The 19,388-nt window shown below is 29.0% G+C and overlaps 2 protein-coding genes across 3 annotated transcripts in view; one reads left to right on the top strand and one right to left on the bottom strand.

Moving 5' to 3' along the window:
* Nucleotides 1-14,132, top strand: part of LOC107438533 (synaptic vesicle glycoprotein 2C) — a 52,743-nt gene extending 38,611 nt beyond the window's left edge. The window contains exons 5-13 of the mRNA XM_016050843.4: nucleotides 803-954; nucleotides 4,521-4,654; nucleotides 5,507-5,590; nucleotides 7,456-7,554; nucleotides 7,729-7,817; nucleotides 7,990-8,351; nucleotides 10,443-10,583; nucleotides 11,805-11,964; nucleotides 12,820-14,132. Of these exons, the coding sequence (XP_015906329.1) occupies nucleotides 803-954; nucleotides 4,521-4,654; nucleotides 5,507-5,590; nucleotides 7,456-7,554; nucleotides 7,729-7,817; nucleotides 7,990-8,351; nucleotides 10,443-10,583; nucleotides 11,805-11,964; nucleotides 12,820-13,000 (1,402 nt within the window). The 3' untranslated portion in view covers nucleotides 13,001-14,132. The remainder of the gene's footprint in view (nucleotides 1-802; nucleotides 955-4,520; nucleotides 4,655-5,506; nucleotides 5,591-7,455; nucleotides 7,555-7,728; nucleotides 7,818-7,989; nucleotides 8,352-10,442; nucleotides 10,584-11,804; nucleotides 11,965-12,819) is intronic.
* Nucleotides 14,133-17,103: 2,971 nt separating this feature from the next.
* LOC107438532 (venom protease) overlaps nucleotides 17,104-19,388 on the bottom strand; it is a 45,780-nt gene continuing 43,495 nt past the window's right edge. For both annotated transcript variants that reach the window (XM_016050841.4, XM_016050842.4), the window contains 2 exons: nucleotides 18,936-19,093; nucleotides 17,104-17,585 (listed from right to left, as the gene is read on the bottom strand). In XM_016050841.4, the coding sequence (XP_015906327.1) occupies nucleotides 17,430-17,585; nucleotides 18,936-19,093 (314 nt within the window). In that variant the 3' untranslated portion in view covers nucleotides 17,104-17,429. The remainder of the gene's footprint in view (nucleotides 17,586-18,935; nucleotides 19,094-19,388) is intronic.

The following is a 19,388-nucleotide window of genomic DNA, read 5'->3' on the forward strand; positions in this document are numbered from 1 at the left end:
TATAGACGCTTTTCCATTTTGATTTACTATTTTAAATGTTATTTACTTATGTTATCTTTTTCTGAATTTGTAAATTAGTTTCGTTCTTTGACTCTACTTTACTTATTATGCTCTACGTTTGATGGCTCAGGGGTATAGGTGCTTGTCTTCTAATGAGGTTGAACCGGGGTCGAATCCCAGCGATGGCTGGGTGATGCGAATTCCGCTTCTGGATTGCACCAACCACAGTGCTGACAAAAAATATCCTCAGTGGTAGGCGGATCATGGGTTAGAGTCCTCCAGCTGTTAGGCTGACAGTGGGAGATTTTCGCGGTTTTCCTCTCCATGTAACGCAAATGCGGGTTAGTTCCATCAAAGAGTCCTCCACGAAGGTAAATTTTTCTACTATTTGATCCAGAAGTTCCCTTATCTTCAGAATTGGGTTCAAAATTACAAGGTTCAAGAGTTGAACGTTAGTAGTCGTAAACCCAAAATTGGGTCTGCTGCTCAAAGACGGTTATAAAATGAAATACTCTATTTTAATTTCATTTTTATGAACAGACAAAAAATGTCCACTTCTAATCTAAAAGCTCACAAATCACGTGATTCCGTGACGAAATGATTTTCAAAATTACCGAAATGCTGCTCAAGGATTGCTGAATCATCAAAAGTGAGAGCTTTACTTCTGAGAGTGTAAAGAAAGCAAAATTAATCACTATAAGTGTTATTTATGATGTTATTTAAAAAAGTTACTGATTTTAATTTGAAGTAACATTACTTAACTTATTTTGGTCCTATAAAACAAATTAACTTTTATTTTCAGCATTGGAGGATCACTACCAATTGTTTTCACTTTTTACTCCGAGTTCTTAGTACGTAAAAGCAGAGGAAAACATCTTAGTTTTTTACTAGTTTTTTGGGCCCTGGGTGGCCTGTTCGTCGCTGTTCTAGCATGGGGTATCATTCCAAAAAGTGGTGAGTACCAAGTATTTACTGTTTTTTATTTTTAAATTAAATATAGTTTAATCTATCTTTCCTTATATCTAAAGTAAAATATTTTATTATAGATATATTTTTAGTAAAATTTTTCTAATATTTTTAGAATAGTTTATTATAGAAATATTTTAGTATTTTAAATTTTTCATATTGCAGCAGCTTTGCTTTAAAAAAGTTTAAAATGTATATTTTTAAAACCGAATCCGAATGTCCTAAAGGATAGGGTATACTTTGTTCTACGTTAGACTGAATCGAGAAACAACGTGAATAAAGTACAGAAATGGACATGTTCGATTCTCTTTAGCAAGAACCTTCTTCAGTGTCTAACCAAATGACATTAGAAAAGTCAGGAGATAAAGACATGCAAAGTGGTTTAGCCAATAAGGAAAGAGGAAAAAGTTTGAACTAGATAATAAAAAGAAGGGTGTTAAGAAACAGGTGAGTGGTGTGACCGAGGTTTGAATCCCTGCAAAGTTTTGTCGATACGAATTCTGCTCCCAGCTCGCACCGACCACAGTGCTGACGTAACATATCCCCTGTGGAAGACGGATTATGAGTTAGAGCCCCCTTGGTGTCGGGCTAAACATGGGCGGTTTTCGTGGTTTTGATCTCCATGCTACGCTAATGCATATTAGTTCCATCAGAAAAGTGCTTAGTTAAACCAAAAGTTCAACCATGAGGGCTAGTTTGTACCAATTCTTGATGTAGAAGTTTTATTTTCTTCTGGGTTGAGTTCCAAATTCAAGGCTTCGGGATTGAACATTGATAACTCAGAATTGGGTCGGGTGTTCAACGCCGGTTATAAAAATATACGATATACCACACTAACAAAAAAAATTTAACAAATGCCCCGCTTAATATCAGCAATAGCTCTCTAATGTTACTGAAGTTTAGTTTTTTACCACCCATTAGTTACCCTTTTTTTAGTTTTTTACTACCCTTGTTACCATAACAGCAGGCAGCTCTAGACTTTTAGTCTGGAAGAGTTCGGTTGAAAGCCAAACCGTATGTCCATTTCTGTATTTCGTTTGTGCTTTATTCAAGTTATGTTTCTCATTAGTCATAAACTAATGATTACCCACCTAAATTCATTTTGTTTTACAAGAAGCCCGAACTCAAAATCTTGAGAACAAAATGTACGTAATTTTAAGATGTGTGTCATAAATGGCACACTTGATTACTTTAAATAATAATAATTGACCATGACTGGTAAAATTGAAGCATAAATGAAAAAATACTTATCTGTCAATTTTTCAATCTCTTTTAAAAGTTGTAATACATGATGTGGGTCGACTTAATTATCTTTAGACCAGTCTTTATCTTTAAAGATATTCCTATCGATTAAATAATGCAAGTTAATAGTGACTAATAACTTGGCGATAACTTTACAGAAAGTGACCTTAAAAAGAAGGAAATATTAAAAAAAATTTTCGATGCCAGATGCATAAATTTTTTTGCAGACGTTATTATTTGACTCATAAATCAATATTTAAACTTATAGTTCCTTATAATCTTTTTAAGCAAAATGTACTTTCCAAAATGTGCTATCTTTTTAATTAAATGAAAACTTTCTTTATACAATATTTTTTTGCAGTCTCAATTTATCGCCATTTATTTTAAGAAACTAGAGATCGTTTATATCCGATAGCAGAGCAATTGCATATTAATTTCCTCCTTTGATTTTTTAAACAAATCAACAAATGGGGAAATATTGATCGAGGATAGAATGAAGATAGAATGAAGAAAGAATAAAAGTTAAAGATTAAACTAGAGAGGAAAATTTTTCGATTTTTATTTATGAAAAATGAGGAAAATTTCTCCTTCTTTATTTATTTTGATATCAAAAATAGAACACTTATTTAATTCCATTATCTGATTATAGTTATATTAGCTTGCAAAGTAATTGTGACAGTATAGAATGAATTTAATTTGAAGAAACTTTTAATAGACACGAATCAAGACATCATAAATAACAGTCTTGTTGATTTCTTTTTTTAAAATGAAAAGATTTTATTTCAATATTATAATCTGCTGGTTAATCTTTCTTTCTGGTTTGTTTATTGGGCTTACTATAAGCATCTGTTTTTTTCTTCGATCAAGCTAAATTATAATTATGTGAAATTCAAATTCAATTTAAACAAGAAAAAGATTTTGTTTATAATTTTATTTAATGTTTTCAAATTGTGTTAAATACATGTTGGATTAAGTTTAATTTTTCCAAAAATAATAATCTTTGCCTGATTTTGTTGATAGTCAAAATTAAATTTTTGTAGATAGTTCTGTAGATTATATCAGTAAGTTCTGCTACCAGGACAAGAGATATGTTGAATTATTTTGACTATTCTTGCCATCAAGCATTTTCACTAACTAATTTCAGAAAAAAATTTAGGAAAAATATATATTCATTTTCTTTCCTTGAAAGAAAACTATAAAATAGAATTTGTCTTTAATGCCACAATAGGCATTACATATTTCCAAGCTTTTAAAATTTCTTTAATTACTTAAACTTACTTTTTTAATCATCATTAATCAAATTATTATTAAATTAAATCAATTATAAAATTTTTATTAAAGCAAACATAAAATATATTTTGTTCTTTTCTTATCAATCTATGTAACGGCTAACTTTTTATTTCAATACTAATGTAGACTTATTAATTCACTATCTCGCCTAATCGAAAACAAAAATCTATTTATAACTCCTCATTATTAATTTCCTACCACAAATATGTTTTAATTACAAGGTTATCCTTATTTTCACACTCTTGTAGGCGATTCGCGATCGCCAAAGTATTTTTAAACCTAATATTGATTATGGGGGTTGGCATTATTTTGGCTATGTTATCTTTCGAATATTCGCCAACCTTGGATCTCTTCTCCATGCTCCTAACTGTCCGTTGGGAAAAAAATTCATTCACTTTCAATTTAAAATTTGCGGCGACTGGGGGTGCCCCTTTCGGGCCTCCCAGTCCCAGAAACGTTAAATATGATTCGCATTCAAAATTCTCGATGTGGAGAATGTTATCTTAATCAATTTAAGGGATTTCTTTTCTTTATTATTTTAAATATGGCCATTTTTAAAATACTAATATTTGCTTAATAAATAAATTTTTTACTTAAACGATTTTATTCCCTTCTTTGAGATAATTATCATTTTATTACATCCAAATTAAGATGTATATGTAACGGCCTGAAGTCAATGATGATACTTCAACTACCACTAAAATATTAGTAATGGCGATTAATGCCATCAGAGTCTTATTCGAAGAGCTAAATTTGAAAAAATATTTAAATAAAAACGCTAAAATATGAAAGTAATTTGAAACTAATTATGAGCTGTAAGAAGAATAAATTGAAAAAGAGTTATCCTAAAGCAAATAAAAAAAAAAAGAAGAAGAAAAAAATTGAAAAAAAAAATCGGCTATAAAGATTTCTATGTAAATTTTAACGAAATAATGTAATTTATTATCAAAAGCAAAATATTATAAGTTTTTAGTTTGAATTTATTCATTTAATATAAAGTTTCTTTTTTGTTTCTTTTCCAGGTGCTACGATTATGGACACTAAACGTCTTCATTTCGGAAGATGGAGAAAATTTTTGTTAATTTGCTCTATTCCTGCCATTATATCTGCTGTTGGAACAACTTTCTTACCAGAATCACCTAGATTTCTTCTTGAGGTTAGTTTAATAACTATACGAAAGTACAGTCCGCATTTTAAAAGCACGGCTTTTTCAAAATTCAATTCCTCAGAAACTGTTCAACCGATTTTGCTCGAACTTTGTATTTTGCAATGTAAAGTTACAATCTTTAAAAAAAAAATTGGAAACCTTGTAATTCAAAATTTTTTAATCTTTCTAAAAATAAAGTACAATCTTTGTCAAAAATTTTAAAATACAATCTTTATTAAAAAATGGAAACCTTCAAATTATTCAAATTTTCTTTTTACTATTATTAAATTAAGTAATTAAAAAATAAATATTTAATGAAAGATATTTTTCAATAGAATTATCTTTCGATAAACAAATTTTATAAATATGTACAAATTTTTTCAATTCTCTAAAAAAGATTTCGCGATATGGCGGAATACCACAAAAATGTTAAATTAGCATTAAGGGGTCCAAACTTTGAACCACAACTATTAAGACCATATTTCCCAGATTGAGATTACTCTCAATTTTTTGGGGGTTAAGAAATCCAAATCCGTCGAAAAAAAGTATGTTTATTCAGAGAAAATACATTTTTGTGTTTGATTTCGTAACATGAAATATAGCCAATATTAATTAGTTAGCATTTTTGAAGTTGCTTCCTCGAACTATTAAGATTGAGCCCTAGAACGTGAAGATTCGATCATTAGATCAAAAATTATTCAGGGTGGTCCGTTTTTATGCGCACGGCACAACCCAAATTATAATATCATATTTTCAAAATAAAGCTCTTGAATTGATTTGAAAATATTACAAAACAAAAATGACTTCAATTATTCTATTTAATGACAGAAAATTACATTTATTTCAAAATTCAATTCACAGATGGGAAGAAATAGTGAAGCTCTTTATGTCTACAAACAAATATTTTCTTGGAACAATGCAGTGAAAAGTGGTGAAGAATACCAAGTAAGTAATTTTTGGGTATTCATTATTTTCGCAAAAAACTAGCTTTTTTACCAAAAATATGTTACTTTATTTTAAATGCCAATTATTTAGATGATTATATTAATATTATTATCTAATAAGATTAATATTATTACAATTAGATTAATATTAGTAAATATCTATTCATAATATAACTATTATGATCTTCTATTCTTTCCTGTTGAATAGTCATGCCATTACAAATATGCAGAAATTACATTAATTAAAAAAAACTATTTTATTTTTAAAACAACTATAGTAAAAATTTTTTAAAGTTCGTAAAAATTCAAATTTAATTTTAATTTCAAATTTAATATTCATGATAAATTATAACCTATTTTAAGTGCATAAAAAATTTTTAACTCCACAATTAATTGCAAATTTATATTTTTTATAGCGAAAATTTTTTGTTAGAACTTATAATTAAGATGAATGGAGTAAAGGAATTATTTTACTTTTTAATTAATGGTCCAGGATAGCCTAAAGAGTTGGGCCGATGTTCAAGAGGACGTGAGTTCGATCTCCGTCAACCGAAGACTCCCCGTATAATAAATCATTACTGGTGTACGTTAAATAAGTCATGTCGCAAAGTCCTCCAATTCAAATAACAAATCAATACCTCTGGGGGTTCTGAATTGGAAATTGATTGTTCTCTGGTTTAGGTCAACATTGCGATCTATGGATGGATGAATGAATGGATGTATGAGGAAAAATTTTTGCATCTATAAAAAAGTTGTGACGTACCACTCTATAAAAGGGTTTTGACGTATGTGTGACTGAAGTAATATTTTTGGCCATAGATGGCAACACTTTAAACAAGAAACGCACTCTATGCCTTAAATTCGTTCGGGTTCACCAAAACTTGCTGGTATTGGCAAGTGGCATTAGAAACAACAAAACTATAGAACTAATTAATAGTTTAAGTATTTTGAATTCTATGAGTGCTCCAAAATAGTTTATATTAGTCAAATTTTGAAGAAATTGCAACATTTTATGTATAATAAAGTTATGCGCCGTTTCAAGTGCAATTCCTTTTTCATATTATGCAATTTTCAACATTTTAGGTTTTTTGCTCAAAAGTCTCAAGACAGCATATATTTAAAAATATTTATTTTTTAGAAGAATTTTTTTAATAAAACATATGTTTGAATTTAAATAAAAGCCTCGTTTAAAAACCACAAATGGTAAAAATTTTATTAAAAACCCATACGTGTGTCGGTGTCTCAAAGGTACACCTTCAGCAGTGGGAAAAAATGTAAGAATGTTCAAAACAGAGATGATTAAAACTCAACAGAGATAACGTCATATTGAAGGGGTAAATATATTGTTAAAAGATCCAAGAAAATGAAAATTTGAAAAAAATAGTGATTTTTAAATATTAGAGAAATATGGTACTGCAGTGACTATAGATTTTTTGATGATGTATTTACTCTCCCAAAATACAGATCAACAACTGAAATACATTTATGGATGATCTGAGTTGAAGAAAAATTTAACCAATGGTTTTCTGTCCAGCATGTTTTGAGAATATTGCTTACAATGACCTTACTGCTACTAGTTAATGACTTAACTGTTATAGCATATTTCTTTAATATTTGAAGATCCCTAATTTCTTAATTTTAATTTTTGGATCTTTTATCTGTATATTTATCCTTTTGGCACGGCATTACCTTTGTAGGATTTTAATCATCACTGTTTTTACCATTCTTGTATTTTATCCTATTAATGAAGGTGCATCATCGCGAAACCGTAACGCTTATAAATTTTTAGTAAAATTTTTACGCCTTGTGATTTTAAACGCGGTTTTAATTAAAATGTAATTTTATAAAGCATATGTTTGTTTGCAGCTAACAGAGATGGAAATTCCAGGAAGACGACCAACCGTCCATATAAACATTCCACCCAACAGAGGCATATTAAGAGAAATGTTGAGATCAATGGAAATGGTAAATAATTAGGCCTTCTGTGAAATGGTTTACACTTTGGTTTGTGAAAAGTTTCAGCTAAAAATAATATATGTTTCAATGTCAATCCATTAGACTTTCGTTTATAAATAAATGTAGAATATATGTTTTTATATACATCGAAGTTTATACTTCTATTAACTTCTGCTTTTCTAGTGTTGGAGCAACATTTCGAAAGTTTTTGCTTCCCCAAACACATATTTAACAGTTCTGCTTTTGATTCTTTGGACTACAGCATCTTTCGGGTATGAAGAATGTTCATTTATAATTTAAACTAAAACAGGAATTAAAACTAAAGTGCTATAATGTGGCATAATTAAAAATAAATAAATTTCAATCTTTTATTCGCAATTGCTGTAAATAATTAAATAATTAATATAAAAATTTAAAAAATAATAATTTTCGTTTCCATTTCAGATTTTATGGCATATCGATATGGCTTCATGAGTATACAAAAGTCATCGAAGATGCTAATTTCGATTCAAGAAGTCTCAAACAAACCAATTTAGTGATCGAGGATATTAGTTTTAACAATACCATCGAAAATGTGCATTTCTCAAATCTAACGTTCGTCAATGTCCGGTTCATACAAACTCTTATTAATCATTGTTCCTTTCATAATTGTTCGTTCATAAACTGCACATTCAGTAATATTAGGACGAGCAAAACATACTTTAAGTTTTGCGATTTCTATCAAACAGAGTTTTTTGACACTGATCTCTTCAAGTACAAGTTTCAATTCTGTACTCTGGTCTCATCATACTTTTTCAATACGAAAGGTACGTAAATCAATCATAGTGATTAGTTTAAAATCACTAAATGATAGTTTTATTGCTTAGAATTATTTAAATGTCTTCATTTAGTTTAATTAATTTTAATTAGTTTGATTTGCGTAAATATGATAATGAAGATTTTTTAAAATACTATGGACAGTAATAGGGAAAGTTTTCAATTAGAGGATTCAAAGTATTTTTAGAACACTTTTTAAAGGGAAGTATTTAAAACTCATTTTAGAGATCATCATCACCATGAAAGCAGGGTCAAAAGAATTAAAATAAAGAATCGAATCGAATTAAACTAAAAGGCGGAGAAAAGAGCTGCAACTTCTATAAGAAACCACCTTCAGTTAAATTATTAAATGACTTATGATTTTCCTTGTGCAGGTCACAAAATAAGAAATAGACCACTCTAAATATATTTTGATCTAATGATTGGATCATCTCTTTCTAATATTTAATCTTAATCATTCAAAGGGGTGACCTCAAATATGTTAATTAATTAGTGCAGATTATATTTAAAGTTATGGAATCAGATACAAAAACGTACGTTCTCTGTCTAAACATATCTATTTTTTTGTTGACGGATTTGGATTTTTGACCCCCAAAATATAGGGGGAAGCTGAAATCTGGAAAATGTGGTCCTCATAGTTTGGTCAGGAGAACTGTCCAAAGTATTGGAACTCATAATGTTAATTTTATTTTCGGAGTAGTTTTTCATATTTCGAGAAATTTGTAAGCGAATTGAAAAATTTTTGCTCACAACTATAAAATTCGTTTCTCTGAAGATAGTTCCTCGTAAGAAAAAATTTTTTTACTTGTAATTTTATTAATAATAGTTGAAAAAATTTTGAATTGTAAGGGATAAAACTTTTTGCATCATTTAAAAAAAATAAAGTTTTTAAATGGCAAAATACAAAATTTCAACTAAATTGGTCGAATAGTTCCCTAAAATCGAATTTTAAAGAAGCCGAATTTTTAAAATTCAATCTCTCAGGAACAATTCGACCGATTTCATTCAAATTTCACCACGTAAAATTGCATCGCTTAAAATTATATAAAATGTTTTATGCTTACAATTCAAAAGCTTTTCAACTTCTATAAATTTAAATAATAATAAAAAAATATTTGCTAAATGTTATATATTGCATGAAATTATCTTTGGATAAACGATATTAGCATATAACGATATATATATAACGATATTTATAGTTGTGTGCAAAATTTTTTCAATTCGCTTAAAAAGTTCTCGAGATATGGTGAAATACGAAAAAAAAAAGAACACTAAGGGGTTCAAACTTTGAGCCACTCTCCTGACCGAACTACAGGGACCATATTTTCCAGAATCCACCAACCCCTATATTTTGGGGGTCAGAAATTTGAATCAGATGAAAAAGAGGAATATATTTATGCACAGAAAGTATGTTTTTGTGTCAGATTTCGTAACTTAAAATATAATCTGCTCTAATTAATTAGAATATTTGAAGTCACCCCCTCCAGCCATTAAGATTGAGTTCTAGAAAGTGAAGATTTAGTGAAGACCCATCATTAGACAGGTTATATATGCACACACACATATATATATATATATATATATATATATATATATATATATATATATATATATATATATATATATATATATATATATATATATATATATATATATATATTCATTTTTGATTGTAAGTTAAAAAAACAAAAACGTTGAAGATTTTATGAGTGTTCATAGAGATATTTCATAATGAAGATTTATCACAATGACAAAATCAAAACTGAGTCGAATTGAATAGTAAAAGTGGTTGCTTTCTTTGTCCTCACTGGTTTTGATGACTTCAAATATGCTTCGATAACTTTTGACTGACTAATCTCAATATTGTTTCCTTAAATTTTGATAAATCTTTATTTATTTATTTTTTCCTTTAAATATTAATTTGGGAACTCAAAAGTGTGTATTTTTTGACAATGATTCTAAAACCATATACAATGAAGGGCAGTTATTTCCGAACTCGCCACATATTCAAAGTATTATTAATATACGTGTAGAATTAGGATATTATATTATCCTTCAAATTATTATTATTATATTTTTAGGTGGATGTGAGTTAGATTTTGACATCAACTTTAAACTCTCAGAACTTTTCTATGAAAATCTATTTGCTCAACTCGCTATCTTGCCGGGAGCCCTGATATCGTCTTTCATTTTAGATAGGATTGGTAGAGTTAAAACATTAGGTATGAATGAATTTTTAAATTTTTTAATTATAAATATTATTAATATCGCAACTTAAATTCTCTAAAAATTTTAATTCAATTTTTGAAACTCTGCCAAAACGACACTACACAAGAAATACACACGAGAATCACGATGGCCAATAAGTGTTTTTATGGTCTAAGAAAATATCTTAAGTCAAGCCTAATAAAAAGAAAAACAAAAGTGTTACTCCATAAATGTCTTATACGATCAGAGCTTACATACGCATGTGAGACCAGGACAATGACCCATGGAGATGAAAATATGATAGCTAGATTTGAGAGAAAAATACTGCGAAGCATTTTTGGTGGAATAAGTAAAAACGGTACCTGGTTTAGAAGATCAAACACGGAACTTTACAAAGCATATAAAGAACCAGATGCCATTAAATTTATCAAAATCAAAGGATTAAGTGGGCAGGCCTCATTATTGGAATGGAAGATAGCAGGACAACCAAAAAAGTTTTCTGTGCCAGGCCAACAGGTACAAGAAAAAGAGGACGACCAAACCGAAGATTTTTAGACTGCCTTGAAAAGAATCTACAAGTTTTAAAGATAATAAACTGGAGAACCTTGGCTAAGGGAAGAATGTCTTGGCATAGGCTTGTTGAGAAGGCCAAGGTCCATCCTGGGCTGTCGTGCCAATGAGGAGAAGAAGAAGAAGAAGAAAATATTATCTCTGAAAATTACTCTATAGAAATTTATTTATATTTTCTAAGAAGTAAAATCTTAGTTACTAATGCGAATTAATTTTTTATTATTCTCTGATCATCTGAATAATTACTTTTCTATTTTTATTTAAATCTCCCACTATCGAAACTTTCAATAGAATTATTGATTTTCAGCATTAAATGTTATTTTACATATTGCATTTCATTTTATTCAAAAGTAAAAAATTCACAGAGACATTTGTTTTCATAATACGACACTTTTAAAAAATAAAAATATTATAAGTAAACTTGAAAACCAGAATTTCTTTTAAACCGTTACTATACGAATGGAAAAATTACCAAATATATGGTTTAAATACCATATCTGTTTTCATTAACCATAATAATGTTTTTTCTCTCAAAAATTTCATTACCATACAGTTTGGTAATTTTACCAGAATTTTGTTTTCCGTGTACATACAATATATATCAGAATTTATTTCTTTAGTCTGCTATAAACTGTTTAATTTTTTTAATTTTAAATTTTTTTTAGGTGTATCTTTGTTGTTGTCTGGTTGCAGTGTTCCATTTTTGTGGCTAGCAACGAGAAAGGAAGCGCTCATAGCATTTGAAGCAGTTTTCACATTTCTGTCTGTATTTGGTTGGAATGCAATTGATGTTATATCGACTGAAGCTTATCCTGCCAACATAAGGTTTACTTTCTAAATTTGTTTGATAAATATTTTTTTGTTATAAAAATACACTGAAAGACTCAAAAATCACACAGAGGCACATTGTCATGCCCAGATACACAATCGTTCATGATTGATACACAACAAATTGGTGTCAATTAAAAAACCTGGAGAAAAACCAATTATTTTTGTTTTCATGTGTTTTTTATTCTCGATAGATAAGAAACGTAGTAATAAGACAGTCGATATATGGCGTTGATGCGGGTGACGTAACTCAAATTCGCCAAGATACCAATTCATCTCAACATATGATCATGTTTCTGGCATGGCCCTACTTGCGCTTACAATATTCCTCCATATTATGAGTGAGTTACTCCTTATATTCCTCCATATAATGAGTATAATAAAATATTCCTTTATAGGATATATGACCTATATGAAATTTCATTATTCCCTTCTAACCGACTATCTTATGATACCCCATCTATCTACATAAGTTTATCAATGTAATGTAAGCTTAATTTTTTAAGACCTAAACCCCTTTTTTATGTATTTTTCCGTTGTGGTTGTTTTTTTGATTATCATTCATAACGTATCTTTAGCGTTAAATTTAATAAACGATGGTTTTATGAACACTTAACTTAGATGTCCCAGTTAATGTTTCAAACCAAAAAAAAATATTTTTCTCAATCGCAATCAGTAATTTTTTTACAAATTCATTTATGGATTATACTCCTTTTTATGAATTATATATTTAAAAATTATTATGAAATTTTGTTGTATGCATTAAATTCTTAATTTCTGCTCAGATGTGTATACTTTAATAATGTTATATTTAATTAACTTGACAAAACTCGAACAATATTTTATTTTCAGGACGACAAGTTATGGAATCTTCTCAGCCATTAGCCGTATAACTGCAATACTCAGCAATTTAACATTTGGAAGTACTGTCGAAGCTTCAAAAATCATTCCAATTGTTATTTCAAGTACGGTTTTAATTTCAGGAGCCCTCTGTGTCACTAGGCTTCCAGAAACTAAAGATTATCTTGTCTAATGCGCACAAAAGATGGCTTTGCAAAGAAAAGATGCGTGCTAAACTTAAAAAACTATTTATGACTCTAGCTACGTATATCTTTCCAAAGAAAGACTCTTAATCTACTTAAAGACAAAAGTTGTAAAAATACATTCCTTTCGAGTACTTTGGTAAAGTATGTGTGAACTAAAGTGAAAGTGAATTTTGTGAAAATATGCAAAAGTGAATTTTGCAGAACGAAGCAAAAGTGAACTTTAGTAGCGTCGAAGTTAAGAGGTGCTGCTCTTATCATTTCATATCTGAAAGCATAAAAGCCATATACAGGGTGATTACGAACAGTTGTTGCAATCTTTGAGGGGAAATATGATATGTAGGCGAATTAAGGTTGCATAGCAACCAATGGCCAGAAACGTCACTATACGCCACTAGAGTTGCTTCCCTTTGATGAACTGACAATTCATGTGTATACGAGCCGGAAATTTTATTTATCCAAATTATCGCAATTTTATGTTTTATTAAGAATTGTTATTGCACATTATATTCAAATTGACTCATATTCAGCTGTTTTATCATAGTTTATTGATTTGGCGACAAACTTGCAGAGCTCGCCAATATATGGTTGCCAAATCAGTAAATTACAAAAACGCAGTGGTCGTGTTCAATCACCCTATATTATACTAACAATCAGTTTGGCGAGACAATCAAATTGATTTATTTATTTACAAACATTTTCTTGAAATAATTTGATTTTAAAATTTTTGCAGAATATTTAAACAAACTTTAAAGAATTTCGAAACCAATGAAGCTTTTATTATCAAAGAAATGTAATACGCACATAGCTTTGCGATGCACAGACATTGATCTCAGTCTTTACAAACGAGATCTGATTAGTGTGATTATTTATTTTCCTAAGTTGACTATTTATAAACCATGTTGATTACTTTCCTTTTTTATATTGTTGTAAAATATACTTCATGAAGTATTTTTTATGTGTAATGTTCAATATTGTCTAATGTTCAATATTGTCTGATGTTAAATAAATATACTATAAACACCCGCCATTCCTTGAAATATAAAATATTGGTACTTATTTAAGAAAAACTTATGTTCAATTTGAAATTGTTGATCAATAAAATAATAATGCATCAAACAATTCTTATGAATATTTGGTGTTACTTATTTAAACCCATACCCATGAACAGACTCGAATTAAATTTTAATTTTTACAAATTTCTAATAAATAAAGGCTCTGTGATTTTAAAAATTTAATCTCATACAAAATGTAAGCCTTAGCTTTTTTTTTCATTTTATTACGCTTATAATTTGTTTAACGCAAAGCTTTTACTTCAACAATTTTTCTTTTTTTTTAATATACCTTCTCAAATACTTTTCAAAATATCTTATACCTAAATTTTTAAGGATGCTCCCTTCTTTTCGGATTTCAAAAAATTTTTTTAAAGCTAATAGTGAATAAAAATAACTTGCCCAATCATATAGTAATGGAATCCAAATTGACACTAGCTGAAAACACGAATTTTATTAGTATGCTCAAGTGATCAAGCGAGTTTTCATTCTTTAAAAAAATCATTTTGTTTCTTACACTCTTTTTTTTTTAAATCGACATCTTAAAAGGAATATTTCTACTTGTTCATATCTGTAGCCGTACACTTGACTCTTTTATTATCAGAAACCAAATTACCAGAATTTATTACCAAATTACCAGAATTTATTACCAAATAACCAGAATTTATTACCAAATAACTAGAAATTTTCCACATAACAGATTATTACAATTATTTTCGCTGCAATATTTATTACTTCTACAACAATTCCAGATATTGCAGAAAAATTTAAAAACGATATGTATAAATTTTTTTTTCGCTGGAACTTTCACTGCTTTTTTTCAATTTCTTTGCCGTTCAGCAACCAGATGCAGGCTAATACAAAATAATGTCTTTAAGTTTTACTACGATGCATTGAAGGTAAATGAGTTAAAGTTTTAATGCTTAAGTTTAATACGTTTAACATAAATTGTTTTTTAATATTCTATTTTAGATTTTATCAATGTCAGCATATATCAAGCGTTTGGCTCATGATGTACTTTTTATTTATTTGTTTTAAATTATACTTGAAAGTAACTTTTCGAAACATGAAGAAAATATCTGTTCATGTTTTTGCAAATAATTATTCATTTATATTCAGTATATTTTTAGCGAGTAGAAAATTAAGAATACTTCTCGTATTTTCGTACATCTTCCAAAAGTATGAATGCTTCTCGCATCTTCACATGTTTCTTAAAAGGAAGAACACCTTCCTTATATTCATGTACAGTGTGCCAAAAAACAAAATAGATCACCCCAAATAACTTTTGATCTAATGATCAGATCTTCACTTTCTGGGTCTCGATCTTAATGGCTTGAAGGGGCGACCTCAATTATAATAATTAATGAATACAGACGATATTTTAAGTTACGAAATAAGACACAAAAACGTACCTCTCTGGATAAACATACCTTTTTTTTTTTGAAAGATTCGGATTTCTGATCCCTAAACTATAGGGGGTAGCTAATGGGGAAATATAGTCCCGTTAGTTTGCTTAGGAAAGCTCCCTCAAGCTTGGACCCTTTAATGTTAATTTTGCATTTTGTGTACTTCACTATATCTCGAAAACTTCCAAAGTGAACTGAAAATTTCTTGCACTCAATTATAAAATTCGTTTATCCAAAGATAATTCCAGGCAAAAAATAATTTTTAGTGAAAATGTATTATTTTTTATTATTTTATTTAATAATGATTGAAAAAAACTTGATTTGTAATTTTTCCATGGACTTATCTTTGGATAAGCGAAATTTGTAGTTAAGTGCAAACATTTTTCAATTCGTATTGAAAGTTTTCGAGATATAGCGAAATACGCAAAAAGTAAAATTAACATTAGGGGATCCAAACTTTAGAACGCTTTCATGATCAAACTATTGAGACGACATTTCGCAGATTGCGGCTACCTCTATATTTTGGAGGTCAGAAATCCGAATCTGTCGAAAAAAAAGTATGTTTTTTCAGAGAAAGTATGCTTTTGTGTCTGATTTTGTAGTTTAAAATATCATCTGCACATATTAGTTAGCATATTTGAGGTCACTTACTTAAGACATTAAGATTGAGTTCTAGAACCTGATCAAACGTTATTCACGGTGGTCCGTTTTTATTGGCGCCCTTTAACTTTCAGAAGTAAGAATACTTGTCGTATCTTCATTAAGAATACTTCCTGTCTATTCATATTCTCTCAAAAGTAAGAATCTGACATAGTTTAATTTTTATTATTGCGTTTTTGACATTTTGCCTTCCGTTCTAAAATTTTGAGGTTTCTTAACTTTTTAAAAATAACGTTTTTTACGGCAAAAAGAGATGGAAGAAGGGAGATCAGATGTCATGTACTTTTGAACGACTTGGAAACATGATTTAAAAACAGGATTTGTATAAAAATTATTTTCGTAACTAAGTTGCTAGATTACAGAATATAAAATCAAAGTATAAATGGAGATACGTTTTTAGGGCGCTGGATACGTTTTTAAGGCACGTTTATACTGAAGTGAAGGACCACATATGATTTGTTTGCTATCTTGTATTGTAGCGAAAACTAGATTCGTACAAGGTAATAGTATATTAGATTGGAATTCAAAGTTTATATTTAATAGAAGGTCAAATTTTAAACACAACATTTTAATTCCATGATTTTTATATATATTATTAATATTTATTGAATAATATTAATTATCTAATTGAATAGTTATTAAATTTTTAGCCACAGATATGAATACGTTTAATATTTAAAAGAAAAACTGGAAATTACAGAGGGAATGAAAACATGGGATTATAAATTTGTTATTTGAAATCACAATTAAAGATGCAGAATAAGAGCAACTAAAATATATCAAAAATTATTTTTATTGTATTTTCAGATATCAAAAATTATTTTTATTGTATTTTCAGATTTAAGCCAGCTTATTACGAGGTTTCTGTTTTATATCCTAAGGAAAAGAATACTTAAGAAATTATTGTTTATATATATTTACTTAAAATTCTTTTTGTGTGAGTTGTTCTAAAATGCAAGAAGTAAATGAGCGAAATTTTTTTAAAATATATATGTTTAATGGCAAGGCAACAATATACGTTGTTCAACAATCATGACAATTACATGTTGACTGAGTGCTATGCTTATCAAATCACATATTTTGATCTTTTACGTTTGTAGTAAACATTTAACACATTCAGAGGTCACGGGACTTTTATAACTTAAATTATCATTATAAACACAGAATCAATCACATTTGAACATGTTTTGATATGTTACAACATTAACTGAATTTATTGCCCGCAATAAAACCAGTTATATGAGTTATTTCAGTTCTTTGTTCAAATAATTAATGAAAAATGAGATCATGAGTTGAGTTGCTCAATATAAATTTGTAGAGATCCAGTCAGATGTGCTGCTAACCCTATGATAAATACCAGGTTGAAACTGCTTGGCACAGGAATAACCAGCTGATACAATGCCAACCAAATACCAAATACCAAACTGATTTATCATGAGTGGGCCACCAGAATCTCCCTGAAATTTCAATAAATTATTGGTGAGAAAAATTTGTTTCGAAATTATATTAGAAAATTTTCATTTCACACTATATATATATATATATATATATATATATATATATATATATATATATATATATATATATATATATATATATATATATATATACCGAAGAGCCATTACATTATGACCACTCTCCATCTATAACAATGGGCTCGCCCAGATTTTCATGGTTTCTCGCCCAGGAACAATGCTTTCATGGGGCACATTAGGACCCATAATCCTCATAGAACAATCCCTGACGTCTGTAAGCTACTTGAACATAGTTGCAGACCAGGTTCATCCATTCATGGCAACAGTTTTTCCTGCGGGGGATGGTGTTTACTAACAGGATAATGCACCATGTCTTAAGGGTCGAATCGTCGAGGAACATTTCAGTGACTTTTAAGTCATGTCTTAGCCTCCAAATTCACCTGACCTTAATCCAATATAGCATTTGTAGTCCTACCCTGAAAACCAAATTCGTGCTGCCACGCTACCCCCTCGCAATGTGAGGGAATTGCAGGACCAGTTGGTGAGCGCTTGGTACCAGATACCTCAGACTACCTATCAGCACCTTGTGGAATCAATGCCACGGCGGGTGATAGTAGTTCTGAGGGCTAAAGGTGGTCCTACATGTTATTAGCAGAGTGGTCATAATGTAATGGCTCTTCGGTGTATATATATATGCATAAGTATGTACATATATAAGTATGTATGTATATAACATGACATAAACTAATAAAAGAGAAATTTATTTTGGTGCACGTAAACAAATTACCGAAAATATCAAATGATCAATCAAAAAAGTTAATTTTTTAAGAAACTCTTCTGTGGTAATTATCTTATTACAGGAAAGAGTTGATGGATATATATTTTTATAAGCACAGTATAATTTACAAATTCTTGTTGTAGAATAATGCCTAATTCAAAAACTGCATTGATTGATAAGTTTTTTTTCTCTTTCTCGTTACGTTTACCTTGTTCGTTAAGTTGATACGTTTGGTCGTATTCAACAATAAATGTTTAAAAAATAGAAAAATGAGACGTTATTTAGAATTGTTTCCTTAAAATAATGATAATATAATCGCTAGCTATTTTTCTTTTAAAGTAGTCAGTTTTGTCAAAGTTAAGACAAATTAATTTAATTTTATCACGATAATAGTTGTACGAAAATATTTATAATATAAGTTACGAAAAATTTTGAATGCCAATTTTAACATAATTTTTATATTGAAAATAAATGCATTGTAATAATATAATCGTTTTAATTAAATTAAACAGCAGCTTTAAGCTGAGTCTTAGTAATAGAAAAAGATAACTTACTTGACAGGAATCTCTCCCGCCAAATTCATAACCAGCACACACCATTTCGTCATGAATTACTATGTTGATTCCACGCCTTCTGTGCCAACCTTCACACATTTTGTTATTTATTATAGGTACTGGTACATACTGCAAAATCTTCGGTCTCAGTTTAGAACCTAAAAGAATTAGTTGTAAAAAACAAAACAAGCATAGAGAACTTAAAGCTATCTTTTTAGTCCATTATTCAGAACAAAAAAACAAGCATAGAGAACTTAAAGCTATCTTTTTAGTCCATTATTCAGAACAAAAAAACAAGCATAGAGAACTTAGTTATCTTTTTTGTCCATTATTCAGAACGAAAAAGAACTATTTTACTTTGACCAATATAATTGCGTGAAACTGAAAACAAATAAAAGAAAGATAATTTCATAATTATGAATTTTTTATTATATATTTTTGCATCACCGGTGA

The sequence above is a fragment of the Parasteatoda tepidariorum genome, chromosome 11, assembly GCF_982258835.1.
Source record: "Parasteatoda tepidariorum strain Cologne lab strain chromosome 11, Ptep-v5.0, whole genome shotgun sequence".
NCBI classification, from domain to species: Eukaryota; Metazoa; Arthropoda; class Arachnida; order Araneae; family Theridiidae; genus Parasteatoda; species Parasteatoda tepidariorum.